Consider the following 14,813-nt stretch of genomic DNA (forward strand, 5'->3'; position numbering starts at 1 on the left):
ATGGGTCCGTTGAAAACTTGGCTAATGCACCGTTTGTCATCCGCGTCCGTGATCCGTGGTTCCAGTCTGTCAAAAATTTATATAACCCGTCCTATTTTTTTCCCGGAAAACGGTTCGCGGACCCATTTAAGTCAATGGGACCGTGAAAAAACGCGGAGGGACACAAGATTGTCGTCTGCGTCCGTTTTTTTCCTATCATTTGCATGGCAAACCTGTCTTAGATTTCTTTTTTACTTTCCTTCATGTCTGGTTATCCTCCAAAAATAAAGGAAGACACACGGAAACGGATCACGGAACAACGGAACCCCATTTTGCGGAACGGAACACAACAACGGTCGTGTGCATGAGGCCTAAGAGAAACAAAATAAGAGTATTGCAGGTTTGATACCTTTTAATGGCTAACACAAATAGAAGTAATGATGTTACATAGCGAGCTTTTCGAGACATCACCAGTCCCTTCATCAGGCATACTACAAGAATATATGAAGAAAGAGCAGTATATATACAATAACAACAGAGACATGGGGGAATGAATGGACATTTGAAAAAAAAACAGAACATCATATTAAAGATCTTGAGAATAAAGGCTGAGTTAACATCACCGTTTATTTTTCCGTTCTTCTGCATGCAGGACTTTATTTTCCGTCTAAAAATACGGACATCAGACGGAAGTGGCTAAAATGGTTGCCTAATGTGCATCACTGATGCTCAGCATCCATTGTTTTACAGAAGCATCAGAAGAACTGAAAGATAACGGTGATGTAAACTCTCCCTAATTTGAATGGGCAAGTCCTGCATGAAAAAGGCAAAACACCGTGTTTACAACCTTTTGAACGCCACTTGTAACAAATTTTGTCACGCATGGCATTTCTCCGCCGCCCTCACCATTTTCCCAAAAAGCAAGCAGGGAGGAAGGGGGCAGGGCATGTTTATTTTCTTTCACACCAGTTTTATGGCGTAAAAGAAGACCGCTTTCCTTTAGGGCTCATGCACACGAACATATTTTCTTTCCGTGTCCATTCCGTTTTTTTTTGTTTTTTTTTCAGAATGTATAGGGAACCATTCATTTCAATAGGGCTGCAAAAAAACGGAAGTCACTCTGTGTGCATTCCGTTTCCGTATGTCCATTCTGCAAAATAATAGAACATGTCCTATTATTGTCCGCATTCTAGACAGTACTGTTCTATTAGAGGCCAGACGTTCGGTTCCGCAAGTTACGGAATGTACATGGACATCATCCATATTTTTTGCGTATCTGTGTTTTGCAGAGCGCAAGATACATACGGCCGTGTGCATGAGCCCTTAGGCCGCACATACTGACACAGCTGTACCTAATTTATGATGAGACGAGCGCCTCATCATAAATTTGGCGCAGCCTCCGACAGTGCAGGGGATATCATAAACAGCTGCTGCTGTAAGTCATGACTCCTTACACCACCTTCTGACATAAGAAGTTGCACAGCTCCGTTTTATGAATTTTCTAACTCATGTGTGCCTAAATGTGGGCGCACACAGCGTTTTTACGCCACCCTTGACACTGTTGAGGTTGCGGTGGAAGCGGGGCCATCTTCCCCAGAAGATTCACTGTCATTTATGCCAGTTTCCTGATGTAAATGATGACTGAAATCTTCTCCAATCAGGGTGTGGAGTAGATTTCAGTGTGGGCACATGGACTGGCAGAGAATTTCGGATGAGCTCTGCGCCTCGTCATAATTTAAGCTTATTCCCCTGCCGCTCAGGGGATATTAGAGACCGGTGTAAAATATTCCCTGCAATCTTAACATGCAGCTTCTCGGTTCTTGCTGTACTGCTGCTTTCTACCATGCCGCTACCTGTACGTGTGGTCGTACCCTCATATGGGTTTTTGCTGTCAGGCTATAACCTTCTCCTGGATTCATGTCCAGTGAATAGTCCTTTAGCAATGGCTGTAGTTTGTATTAGGATCTCAGTTTCCTAGTCATACACCGCATTAGTTAAAGGCATTCCTAAGATTTAATAGTGGCAATTAGCTTTATGACCGTGTACCTGTCACATGGCAGTGCGGCACTTTGCTGCAAACTCATGGCAGTGAGAGGAGATGAATCAGCAATGACTGCCACATGATAGAAATATTACTAACTCCTGTAAGACCATGGATTAGGTGGTGAGTAATGATGGACTTCTCTCACAACTCTGAGCCCTGCAGGTTTTATGGAGCATCTTGACCATTAATGCAAGAATCCGCCATTCAGAGAGTTCTCTTGTGCTGATTCACCCGGAGCTGCTATAAGATCTAATCGGTGCTTGAACCCTCGTGGCAATGATCGTGATTAGTATTGTATGATGTATTGTCTATCGTGCAGCAGACCTAGCAATGATAAACCACACAGCTGTGTCTACAAGACCATTTACACCGGCGAATATTCTGGCAGTAAAGGCTCCTTCACACGTCAGTGTCCGCGCTTAAATCTGTGAAAAGGTGGTCAGTGAAGATGTCCGTGATGGATCTGTGTCCCCCTTTTTTGTTGTCCGTGTTTCACTGACACTGAACAGCTAAAAAAATAATTTTCAAAGCATCTCTTCCTAATGATTCATGAAACATGGATGACATCCGTGTTGCATCCGTGGTTTTCACGGTCCCATAGCCTATAATGGGCGTGATGGATCCGTGAACACGGACAAGATAGAGCCTGCATCCGTACTAAAAACACAGACCCACGGACCGTGCTAAAACACTGATGTGTGAATACACACATTAAGGCTACATTTCACACGACCGTATGTGTTTTGCGGTCCGCAAATTGCGGATCTGCCAAAAAAAAAGAATGGATGACATACTTTTTTTTGGGGGGGGGGGGGGGAACCATTGTAACAATGCCTAAAATGGACAAGAATAGGACATGTTCTATTTTTTTTGCGGGGATACGGAAATGAATGGGTCCGCATCCTACCTGCAAAAAAAACGGAACAGACACGGAAACAAGCAACGTTCGTGTGCATGTAGCCTAAAATGAATGGGGACGTGTGCGGTCCATGGAGAACACAAACAGCACAGGGTTGATGTTCCTGGAGGGATTCACCAAATGGAAAAGGATTTAGGAAAACTAGAGGAATGGTTAAAATTCTGGCAACTAAAATTTAATGTTGATAAGTGGAAGATAATGCACCTGGGGCGTAAAAACCCAAGAGCAGAATATAAAATCAGTGATACAGTCCTAACCTCAGTATCTGAGGAAAGGGATTTAGGGGTCATTATTTCAGAAGACTTAAAGGGGTTCTGCACTTTCATTTAACTGATGATCTATCCTCTGGATAGATCATCAGCTTCTGATCTGCGGGGATCCGACACCCGGGACCCCCGCTGATCAGCTGTTTGAGAAGGCAGCGGCGCTCCAGTAGCGCCGCGGCCTTCTCACTGTTTACCGCCGGGCCACCGGCCCACTGACGTCACGACTAGTATCAACTAGCGTGGGCGGGGCTAAGCTCCATTCAAGTGAACAGAGCTTAGCCCCGCCCACGCTAGTTGATACTAGTCGTGACGTCAGTGGCCCGGCGGTAAACAGTGAGAAGGCCGCGGCGCTACTGGAGCGCCGCTGCCTTCTCAAACAGCTGATCAGCGGGGGTCCCGGTGTCGGACCGCCGCCGATCAGAAGCTGATGATCTATCCAGAGGATTCATTCACCCAAACGCTGATCCGTCTACTTGGCGTCAAATAATGACTGAAGCAAATGTGAGAAAGATATGGTTATCGGGTAATCTTATCGTTTACCAAGGCAAATAAGTTAGTAAGCGGGAACCTGGAGGCGCTTTAATGGACCAGTTTAAGAGAATTCTATTTGTAGGGAACGTAAATCCCTCATGATGGAGTGGATCCCCAGGCCCAGTGCCACGTTACAGACTTCTATGTGAAATATAAGCCCATTTAGTTATCTTTGGTGTCAGTTGCCCAAGTTGTAGTCTAATGTTGGAAATGATTGCTATCTAATAATCCCCAGATAAATACAACCCAACTTCCCAAAATGTTGCGGCACTGTGTAAAATGTAAATAAAATCAGAATGCAATCATTTGCAAATCTCATAGACCCATATTTTATTCATTATTAGTGTTGAGCAAATGAACGTTAACAAAGTCGACTTCAATCCAAATTTCAGGAAAAATTTGATTTGCCACAAAACTGAATTTCCTCGCACTTCCTGCTAACCAATCAATTTTTCCTGAAATGGCAGTAAAAAAATTCAGCCAGTAATTCGTCACAAATCAAATTTCTTTGTGAAATTCAGCAAAGCAGCCGAATCTTTGGTAACTTCACTCATCTCTATTCACAATAGATCATAGAGCACATATCTGATGTTGAAAGTGAGCCATTTTCCAATTTTTGGAAAATAAGTTTTCTCATTTAGAACTTGATGGCAGCAACACATTTAAAAAAAAAAAAAAAAAAAATTGGCCCGGGGCCATGTCCACCATTGTGTAGCATCCACTAATTTAACAACAGTCTGTAAAGGTCTGGGAAGTGAGGAGACCAACTGCAGGAGAGCAAGGTTGTCCCATTCGTGTCTGATGTGGGATTCTAGCTGCTCAGCAGTCCTGGGTCGTCTTTGCTGGTTTTCTCTTTTTATGATGTGCCAAATGTCTTCTGTTGGTGAAAGGTCTGAACTGCGGATACAGTGTCCCAACTTTTTGGGAATTGTGCACATTGTTCTCTGTGCTGTGTCTCTGCTATGTTAACATGAAATATGAATTGTTTTTCTTTAGGCCAGACCCCTAGAAGTGAAATTCAAAGCCAAAGACTGGTAAAGTATCTATAATTTTATTTCTATTTTTGCTTCTCTAAGCAGTCATCATGATGTGTAAGGCTACTTTCACATTAGCGTTATCAATTCCAATGTTGAGATCCGTCATAGGATCTCAATAGCGGATGAAAACGCTTCAGTTTTGTCCCCATTCATCGTCGATGGAGACAAAACAGAACTAAACGAAACGGAGTGCACCAAAATGCATTCCGTTCCGTTTGGTTGCGCTCCCTGCAAGCAGCGTTTTTATGTGCGGAGCAAGACGGATCCGTCCTGACTCACAATGTAAGTCAATGGGGACGGATCCGTTTTCTCTGACACAATAGAAAATGGATCCGTCTCCCATTGACTTTCAGTGGTGTTCATGACTGATCCATCATGGCTATAGAAGACATAATACAACCGGATCCGTTCATGACGGATGCATGCGGTTGTATTATTGTAACGGAAGTGTTTTTGCAGATCCATGACGGATCCGCAAAAAACAATGGTGTGAAAGTAGCCTTATTCAGCTTGCCATGCACCAGTGGAGACCAGTGCAGGAACAGGACACCAGGGTAGGACTACCTATTAGGCCTGGGCTACACTGTGACTTTTTGTAGTGCGACTGATTCATTTTAACTACTGAATGTCAGCTGCTTCCACAAGATTGCATGTAAAGGAGTGCATTCATTTGGACTGCAGCTGTATGAACATGGGACCAACACAGATGCCTTCAGCTGCCGAGCGCACATGTAACAGGTCAGCCAGTGTCATAGGGACAGATCTGCCGATAGATGCCCCATAATAATCTGGTTCAGTGTGTAATATTTCCTTGTTCGTTTTCAGTTTGCACCACGTAATGTGTAAATGTGATTTAGAGGGTTTGTCGTCCACGGTCCGCCAGCACTTTTTTTTAACCATATTTAATCCCCTCTCCAGCCCTGACAAACTGAGCGTACGAATGGGATTTGACATTTGTGATGATGAGAAGCTTTACCTCTCGAAGAGGAGAAGAGTTGTCGCAAATACCCTAAAGAGGGTTTTGAAGCTTGACCGAGATTTAGAGGATCATGAGGTACGTGACTCCCAGTCCGTAGGCGTAGTCTCATTGCTTATATGATGCTGGCCTTGTTATTGATCTGTTGACTGCAGCCAATATTTTGCCTGGGGGCAAATACAATATTTGGAAAACAGTGTCTGTGGATCACTCCAGCTGGACAATGTGGAACAGGTGCTCTTGGTCTGAGTGGCCCACCCAGCCACTGAAGGAAATGAAAAGCTTTGTAAAGATAGACCAGGCACTCTATATATGTTACCAACAGACGAGATATTTATTATAAAATCAGTTATCTAAAATAGCATAAAATAACAGCATACAGTATCCGCATATAAAAGTATCACTAAAATATCAGTAGTAGCAATCAAACATATATAATATCAGAATAGCAGCAGTGAATGGCAGGTAGCAGCAGTTGGCAGCAGTAAATATATCAAAAGGCAATGGTATATATCAAACGGCAATGGTATATGAAATCCGTCCACATAAACCACAGATATAGAACGTATATTCTAGTGATACTTTTATATGCTGATACTGTATGCTGTTATTTTATGCTATTTTAGATAACTGATTTTATAATAAATATCTCGTCTGTTGGTAACATATATAGAGTGCCTGGTCTATCTTTACAAATACAATATTTGGTCCAGTAGGCAGCTCAATGTGAGAGAGCACTGGCCTATCTCCTGAGGTTCAGCCTCATCGGCAGGTACGTGCACACACCAGAGCTCATCTGAACAAGCTGCTGAGTTGTGGAATGATACACAGTATTGCCCATGTTGACACAATATGACAACAGATTTGCTCTGCTATGGCAGGTTTACACTACCCTATTATCGGTGACAAACGTTCCTATTAATCTGCCTTTCCATAGGTGCAGCCAATCACCTGGAGAACAAGTGAATTGCCAGTTCACTGGGGGAACCAATCGTTTGTGTAGGCCTATAAATGATCATTTCTGAGCAGCAGACCATGCTGTCTAAACAGCGATCTGCGTCCCAGAAACCATGCAGCTGTATGAAGATGAGTGATAGCTCATTCTCATACTGTGGAGGTAATCACTGCATGTAAATTAGCACTTCACCCCCACTGAACGAGCAGCCAGTTGTCGGAAAGGAACGCTTCCTTCCCGATAATCAGCTTGTAAATTCGCCTACAAGAACTATGAGCTAAGCAAACAGACTGACAGATAACTTCACATTTGCTGTTACTCCCCATTATTGCAAAATATCCCAGTTATTGAATAATATTCTGCAACCCTCCATAAGGAAATGTAAATTCTAATTACCACTTCTGTCATTGTGTAATATTTAATGAGGATTCATGCAATTCTATACAAATAGGTTGGACAAAGAGAATGCCTAACAGGTAATTCATGGGTGTTATGAAGTCTTCCAATTTTTGTAGTTTATCCATGTTGAAAGAGTTTCACTGATCGTGCCATAAATGATCATGTTCACACTTGCCATTGTCTATTGCATTAGATCCCTGTGATTGGCGTCACAACCACCGGAGGCGGTGTTAGAGCAATGACTGCCCTGTACGGTACACTGGCTGGACTGAAGAAACTGGATCTCTTGGACTGTGTGACGTACATTACAGGAGCTTCTGGGTCCACGTGGTGAGGAGGCTTTTTGGCCATGGACAAATAGTTACTTTTTGTATGTGGTCTGTGTACTGACTTCTATAATGTTATATTTTTAGGTCGATGAGTAAATTATACGAAGATCCAAACTGGTCACAAAAAGATCTGTCTGCACCCATACAAGATGCTTGTAGGAATGTGACCAAAAGCAAGACAAGTGCCTTTTCCTTTGATCGTCTGGCATTCTATAGGGAAGAACTAAGAAAGCGAGCAGAGATTGGCTACAAGACGTCATTCACAGACCTGTGGGGTTTGGTTATCGAATCCATGTTCTGCGATGGTGTGAGTTTGCTGTACACAGTAGTATGTATGTCTACAGATATGTAAGCATTAAAGACCAGCTAGGAGTGTATGGAGCAGGGGCGGATTGGTCATAGACCCTACCGGTAAATTTCCCAGTGGGTCAATGCCCAGGGGGCTGCCTGAGCCCTCCTCATGGCTGACAACCGGGGACAAAGCGATCCAATTCTCTAGAAGCATCTGGTACTTATGCATGTAGCCAATGGCCGGAGGTAGGGATCGACCGATTATCGGTTTTACCGATATTATCGGCCGATATTGAGGATTTTGACCGTTATCGGCATCTATTTTGCTGATATACCGATAACGTATTGGGAACACAGAACGCGCTGCTCTCAGCGCTCTCCGTGTTCCCTCCGCAGCACAGGGGAGAAGGAAGCAGTGTCTCCCTCCCCCTGTGATGCTGCTGCCGCTGCCGCCAATGGGAGGAGAGAAGATAAGAGGAGGGGAGGGGCTGTGGCCACCGCTCCACCAATGAAGATAAGTCTTTCATTAATTCATATACAGGAGGCGGGAGCTGGCTGCAGAATCACATAGCCGGCTCCCGACCTCTATGAGCGGTAGCTGCGGTCCGCGGTAGTTAACCCCTTAGGTGCCGCGGATCGCAGCTACCGCTGATAGAGGTCGGGAGCCGGCTATGTGATTCTGCAGCCAGCTCCCGCCTCCTGTATATGAATGATTGAGAGACTTATCTTCATTGGTGGCGCAGTGCGCCCCCCCAAGCCCCCCAGTATTAATCATTGGTGGCGCAGTGCGCCCCCCACCCCCATCCCAATAGTAAAAACATTGGTGGCGCAGTGCGCCCCCCCCACCCAGTATTAATCATTGGTGGCAGTGGCCACAGGATCCCCTCTCCCCTCCTCCTCCGATCGGAGCCCCAGCAGTGTAATCCTGGGGCTCCGATCGGTTACCATGGCAGCCAGGACGCTATTGAAGCCCTGGCTGCCATGGTAAGCTCCATGCTGCTGTGTGCACAAAGCACAGAGCAGCAGGGACAGTGTGAGATCCTATTCACCCTGATAGAGATCTATCAGGGTGAATGGGACAAGGGTTCTAGTCCCTAAGGGGGCTAAAAGTTTGTAAAAAAAAACAACACAAAAATATTAAGTATAAATGAAAAAGATTTACAAAAAAAAAAAAAATACATGTTAACAATAAACATATTAATTTTCAGCAGATTTGTGTAGGAAAATCTTTTTTGCTCAAAAATAAAAATACCCAGAATATCGGTATAAATTATCGGCTATCGGCCTGAAAGTTCACAAATTATCGGTATCGGCCCTAAAAAATCAATATCGGTCGATCCCTAGCCGGAGGTGCCATCCTGAATTCAATTGCATCACCATCCTCAGTGCGTTGATAGAGTTGAATACTGTGGTGAAGGTGGCTGTATTTCGTGCTACACTGTGGTATTTGGTTCTGCAGGGGCTGTATTTTGTGTTGCACTACAGTATTGCAGGCCATGCTTCCTTCTGTTGCCCCTCCCTACTTGTGTTGCCCCGCCTTCTGTTAATTTAGACCCGCTTACAACATGGGGCCACTTTTAGGTATTTTTCCCAGGGCCACTTTAAGTTCCCAGTCTGCCTAAGATCTGGAGTACTGCCCCAATGACATGATCAAAAACCATGGCTGCCATAAAAACTGCCATTAAGAAGAAGTACTCTAAGTTGTTACTACATTTTGTAGGTTGTGAGACACTTTTAAATACTATTGGTAACGGTGAGCCACAATTATTACTAAAATTCAAAAAGCCTGATAAAGATATGGATCGAAATGTGCCAACCTCCCTAGTGCCCAGCTAAGGGGGCACATGCTATTCTGGAACTGTTGGTTAGGGAATATTTATGTAAAGCATGACATTATCATATATATAAGGTGCAGAACCCAGGTTTAGCATCAGCACCTACAAGCTCTAGGGCAGGGGTCTGCAACATCAAGGCGGATCCAGCACAGATTGAAGTCTTTATTCAGTGCTCACAGCGATACACATATTGGGGAGACTGTGCCCCGTAGACTCGTTTTGGACACGTTACATGTCCTTAGTCATAACTGGAGTGAAGTAATGTTGCCATCCGGTTTAATAGACATACCGGGTGTATCAGATCTAATATAAAACCCGGATCTGCTAACTAATTCTATGTAGCAGACCTGGAGATTTATTAGATGATATCTGGCCAAGAAATTTGTATATCTGCTATTAATGACAGCTACTATGTAGTGCTGGTCTTGCGGTTTGTTCCATATTGTATCACCTACTTTGTCAGTGTTTTATATTGTGAAGTACTGCTGCAGATCCGGTGTCCGGGTTTTATATTAGATCTGATACACCTGGTATGTCTATTTAAAGAGGAGCTGTCACCGCTCCTGACATGTCTGTTTTAATAGCTTCATACATTCCACATGTAACAACAAGTCTGGAGCATCTATTCTTATGTCTCTGTGATGTACTGTACCATTCCTTTATTATTTAATTTCTACTAGAAGTTATGAATACATTACTATTAGACTGCAGTAAGGGTACAGAGGGGTGTTACCAGTTGGGGGATGTACCTGCACAGACTCACTCTATCCAATCAGTGCTGCCATTGTCAGTCTGTGCAGGTACACACTGCATACTGGTTACCACCCCTCTGTACCCTTACTGCAGACTGCTAACAATTCATTCATAGCTTCTAGTAGAAATAATAAAGGAACGGCACAACATGGAGTCATAAGAACAGATGCTCCAAAATTGTTCTTACATGGGGAATGCATGGAGCTATTACAATAGGAATGTAAGAAGAGGCGACAGGTCATCTTTAAACCGGATGGCAACATTACTTCACTGCAGTTACGACTAAGGACATGTAACGTGTCAACGGAGTATCTGGGTACCGTCTCCCCAATTTGTGTGAGTATTGAATAAAGATTACGTTGGATTTTAATCTGTGCTGGATCGTGTCCTTGATGTTGAAGTGGTCTTAATTCAGACAGCTTCAAACACCATTGCCTTTTCGTAGACAGTTGAGCTGGAGCTCCTTACTTCTCTGTGGAACAGGGGTCAGCAACCTCTGACCTTCCAGCTTTTGTGAAACTACATCTCCCAGCATGCTCCTTTCACCTCTTTGGGAGTTTCAGAACAGCTGAGCAAGTGCGCATGTTGGGAGTTGTAGTTTTACAACAACTGGACTGCTGGAAGCTGCTGACCCCTGCTCTAGGGCGTAATATGTAACTCTAGGGATTCGGTTGTCCTAACTTTCCTGTGTTATCATTGTAATTATGTGTTTTATCTTTATTAATCTCATTGTATGTCATGTATTACAATATTTAATACTTTGATAAGAACAGACACTTATTCATTTAACAGGTCAACGAGACAAAACTATCAGATCAGAGAAAAGCATTGGCCCATGGGCAGAATCCACTTCCTCTCTGTTTGGCAATGAATGTGAAACCAAATGCTTTTTCCACACTGGATTATAAAGGTTTGTTACCAATCTCTTTTCAATTTAACAGCAACAGGACCCAAGTGTACAAATGGCCCAGGGAAGGAGAAATAAACAAAAAATTTAACATCATGAGCATCAGCATGTTCAAAGCACCTGTACAATTAAAATATAAAAGTAATAGTAATATTCCTATACGGCCAATGGCGCAACAGAAAAATAATAAAAATGGACAATTCGCAATTTTTTCATCATTTCACCTCCCCAAAAAAATAAGAATCAAAAAGTCATACACTCCAAAATAGTAGTAATAAAAACTACTGATTACCCTGCAAAAATTGAGCCCTCACACAGCTCTGTAGATAACTATAAAGAAGTTGGGGTCAGAATATGGCAATGAAAAATTAACATTTTTTTTCAGTCTTAAAACAAAATATATATATATAAATGTGGTATAGCTGTGATCGTACTGACCCAGAGAATGAAGGGCACAACTCAATTTTACCGCAAAGGGAATTGCTGTTTTTTCGAGCTTTCCACTACATAGTATGCAATTTTAAAAGGTGCTAATAAAATGTACAATATGGCTATGTGAATGGAAAAGTATAAAAGTTATAGATCCAGGAAGGCTAGGAGTAAAGAAAACAAAAAACGGCACTCTGTACAGATGGGGTTAAATGAGTTAAAGTACACAAACACACTTGATAGCTACACGCTTAAGCGGGAGTCAGGATAACTTGCTGAAAAGGTAAAGCACATGTCTGATGCTCAGAAAGGATGTCTCTTCCATCCCCAGTAGTTACCATGAAAAAAAATAATCTAACTGTGCACAGACTGTTTCCGTATAGCGATATGTTTAGTGGGATTGTAGTGTTGTCACTTCAGAGATTGCAGAAATTGTCATATTCACAATCTTCCTTACAAGTATTACAGTGAAAGTAACAGAATTTGTATTGCATTCACAACACATGATATCTATCATCCTCTGTATTTTTCACAGAGTGGTGCGAGTTTTCTCCTTATGAGGTGGGGTTACTGAAGTATGGAGCCTTCATCCGCTCAGAAGACTTTGGCAGTGAATTCTTTATGGGAAGACAGACTAAGCCACTTCCGGAGTCTAGGATCTGCTACTTGCAGGGTGAGAAGTCTCAGTAGTTTTATTCTGCAGCACAAAGCATTACATCAGGGCAGGGGCATATCACATGTGCAACCTGTTCGCTGTGTAGCAGCTTTCTCCCCTCTCCCATTCGCAACCAAGCATGAATGAGTAAAGGGTGATCCATATAGATACTGTCAACCGAACAAGCATTCGGTTGCCAGTTCTCTCATTTGAATGGTCAGTGCTACAGGGGTTGTCCGCTTTTGCTATATTGATGACCTATCCTCAGGATAGGTCATCAACAGGGATGAGCAAGCTTCTGTTTTCATGTTCTGCGTATAAGGTTTGGGTTATCTAAGAATTCTGTTATAGATTCTGCTACCACGGACCATAACCTATGGTCTGTGGTAGCCAAATCCGTAACAGAATTCTTAGATAACCCAAACCTTTTACGCCACACTTGAAACACAAGTTCCTTCAACACTAGTCATCAATATCGGATTAGTGTGTAAGAACTTTACTAACTGCACAGAGCCCTGACCTTAATCCTATCGAATACCTTTGAGCTGAACCGGAACGAAGATTGCGATCCAGGCCTTCTGATCCAACATCAATGTCTGACCTCACAAATGATCATCTGGATGAATGGTCAAAAATTCCCACAGATACACTCCAAAATCTAGCAGAAAGCCTGCCCAGAACGGTGGAAGCTGTTATATCTACAAAGAACGCCTTTGATTTAGAATGGTGTCCTGATATTTTTGTCCATATAGTGTATGATTCTACTATTGAATATGAATTGCTATAATGTCATGTATGCTATTTTTTTTGGCCAGGATTATGGAGTAATGTCTTTTCTATAAATCTGATGGATGCGTGGTTTGCAGCTGTAAGTTCTGAACATTTCTGGCACAGATTCACCAGGGACAATGTCTATGAGCTGGGTGAGTATCCGTCTTCTCTTATAAAAGGTATTCAGTTTGCTACTCTTGTATTCACATACCATACTTTGGCTTTCCCACTGCACTTGTACTTGCATTGCAGTAGATTTCTCACAATTCTTTTCTATAATTCGTCCTTTCTTGGTGACTGATAAGGACAACTCTTTACCAAACAATAAAAGTCAATTCTGCATTTACTCACTATGCAATCATCAGTAATAGTTATTGGATGGGAACTGGAGCCTTCTTGAGATAGAACTACTGAACGGCATGTAATGGAATACCCTAATATTTTAAGGCCCCTTTACACTGCTCGTTTGAACAGACGATTGTCGGGAAGGAAGCGTTCCTTCCCGACAATCACCTGCTCCTCCGTAAAGGAGACCTCTGCATTTTCATTCCAAGATAAAATCTTAACCATTACTCAAAGACAGAAAAAAAAATTAAAAAAAAGCATACCCCGATATTCCTCCCCCCTCCCTCCCAAAACCCCGTGACCCTCTTGCTCCATCACTAGCTGTGACAGACCCTCTAACTAGGACCATCCCTCCCTCAGCCGAACCTCCACAAATTTTAAAAAAATTTCCGGTCTAACCAATCCGTAGCCGCCTCTGGAGTATCAAAAAAGAGAACACTATCATCAAACACAATCCTTAATTTAGCCGGATATAAAAAAAGAGTACTTAATATCATTGGACTGAAGACGTTTCTTAACATCCAGAAAAGTGCGTCTCTTATCTTGCACTTCCTTTGAAAGATCCGGAAAGAAAGAGAGTTTACATCCATTTTTTTCATTTTCACAAGGGGTAACAGGAGAAAATGCACCCCACAAGTTATGCATTTTTTCCAGAATACGGGAACAACCCTATACAGTGAGTAACAGAAGTATTTGAACACCCTGCGATTTTGCAAGTTCTCCCAGTTAGGAATCATGGAGGGTTCTGAAATTCACATTGTAGGTGCATTCCCACTCTGAGACAGAATAAAAAATAATAATTAGGAAATCGCATTGTATGATTTTTAAAGAATGTTTTTGTCTTGCACTGCTGAACATAAGTATTTGAACACCTGAGAAACAGCAAGAATTCTGTCTCTCAAAGACCTGTTACTGTGCCTTTAAAAAGTCCACCTCTACTCCACTCATTAATCTAACTTAGTAGCACATGTCTGAGCTCTTTAAAGACACCTTTCCAACCCACAGTCAGTCAGACGCCAACTACTACCATGGGCAAGACCAAACAGCTGTCAAAAGACACCAGAGACAAAATTGTGGACCTCCACAAGGCTGGAAAGGGCTACGGGGCAATTGCCAAGCAGCTTGGTGAAAATAGATCAACTGTTGGAACAATTGTTAGAAAATGGAAGAGGCTAAAGACGACTGTAAGTCTCCCTCGGACTGGGGCTCCATGCAAGATCTCACCTTGTGGGGTATCACTGATGATAAGAAAGGTGAGGAATCAGCCCAGAACTCCAAGGGTGGAGCTGGTCAATGACATGAAGAGAGCTGGGACCACAGTTTCAAAGGTCACTGTCGGTAGAACACTACGACGTCACGGTTTCAAATCGTGCATTGCACTGAAGGTTCCCC

General features: G+C 42.9%; 1 protein-coding gene across 1 annotated transcript in view; it reads left to right on the forward strand.

Annotated features, from left to right (window-relative positions):
• PLA2G4B (phospholipase A2 group IVB) overlaps window positions 1-14,813 on the forward strand; it is a 68,886-nt gene that overhangs the window by 44,209 nt on the left and 9,864 nt on the right. Inside the window, exons 10-16 of the mRNA XM_040412756.1 lie at window positions 4,736-4,773; window positions 5,695-5,830; window positions 7,300-7,436; window positions 7,520-7,742; window positions 11,107-11,224; window positions 12,186-12,323; window positions 13,121-13,228. Of these exons, the coding sequence (XP_040268690.1) occupies window positions 4,736-4,773; window positions 5,695-5,830; window positions 7,300-7,436; window positions 7,520-7,742; window positions 11,107-11,224; window positions 12,186-12,323; window positions 13,121-13,228 (898 nt within the window). The remainder of the gene's footprint in view (window positions 1-4,735; window positions 4,774-5,694; window positions 5,831-7,299; window positions 7,437-7,519; window positions 7,743-11,106; window positions 11,225-12,185; window positions 12,324-13,120; window positions 13,229-14,813) is intronic.

The sequence above is a fragment of the Bufo bufo genome, chromosome 11 (assembly GCF_905171765.1).
Source record: "Bufo bufo chromosome 11, aBufBuf1.1, whole genome shotgun sequence".
In the NCBI taxonomy this organism is placed as follows: Eukaryota; Metazoa; Chordata; class Amphibia; order Anura; family Bufonidae; genus Bufo; species Bufo bufo.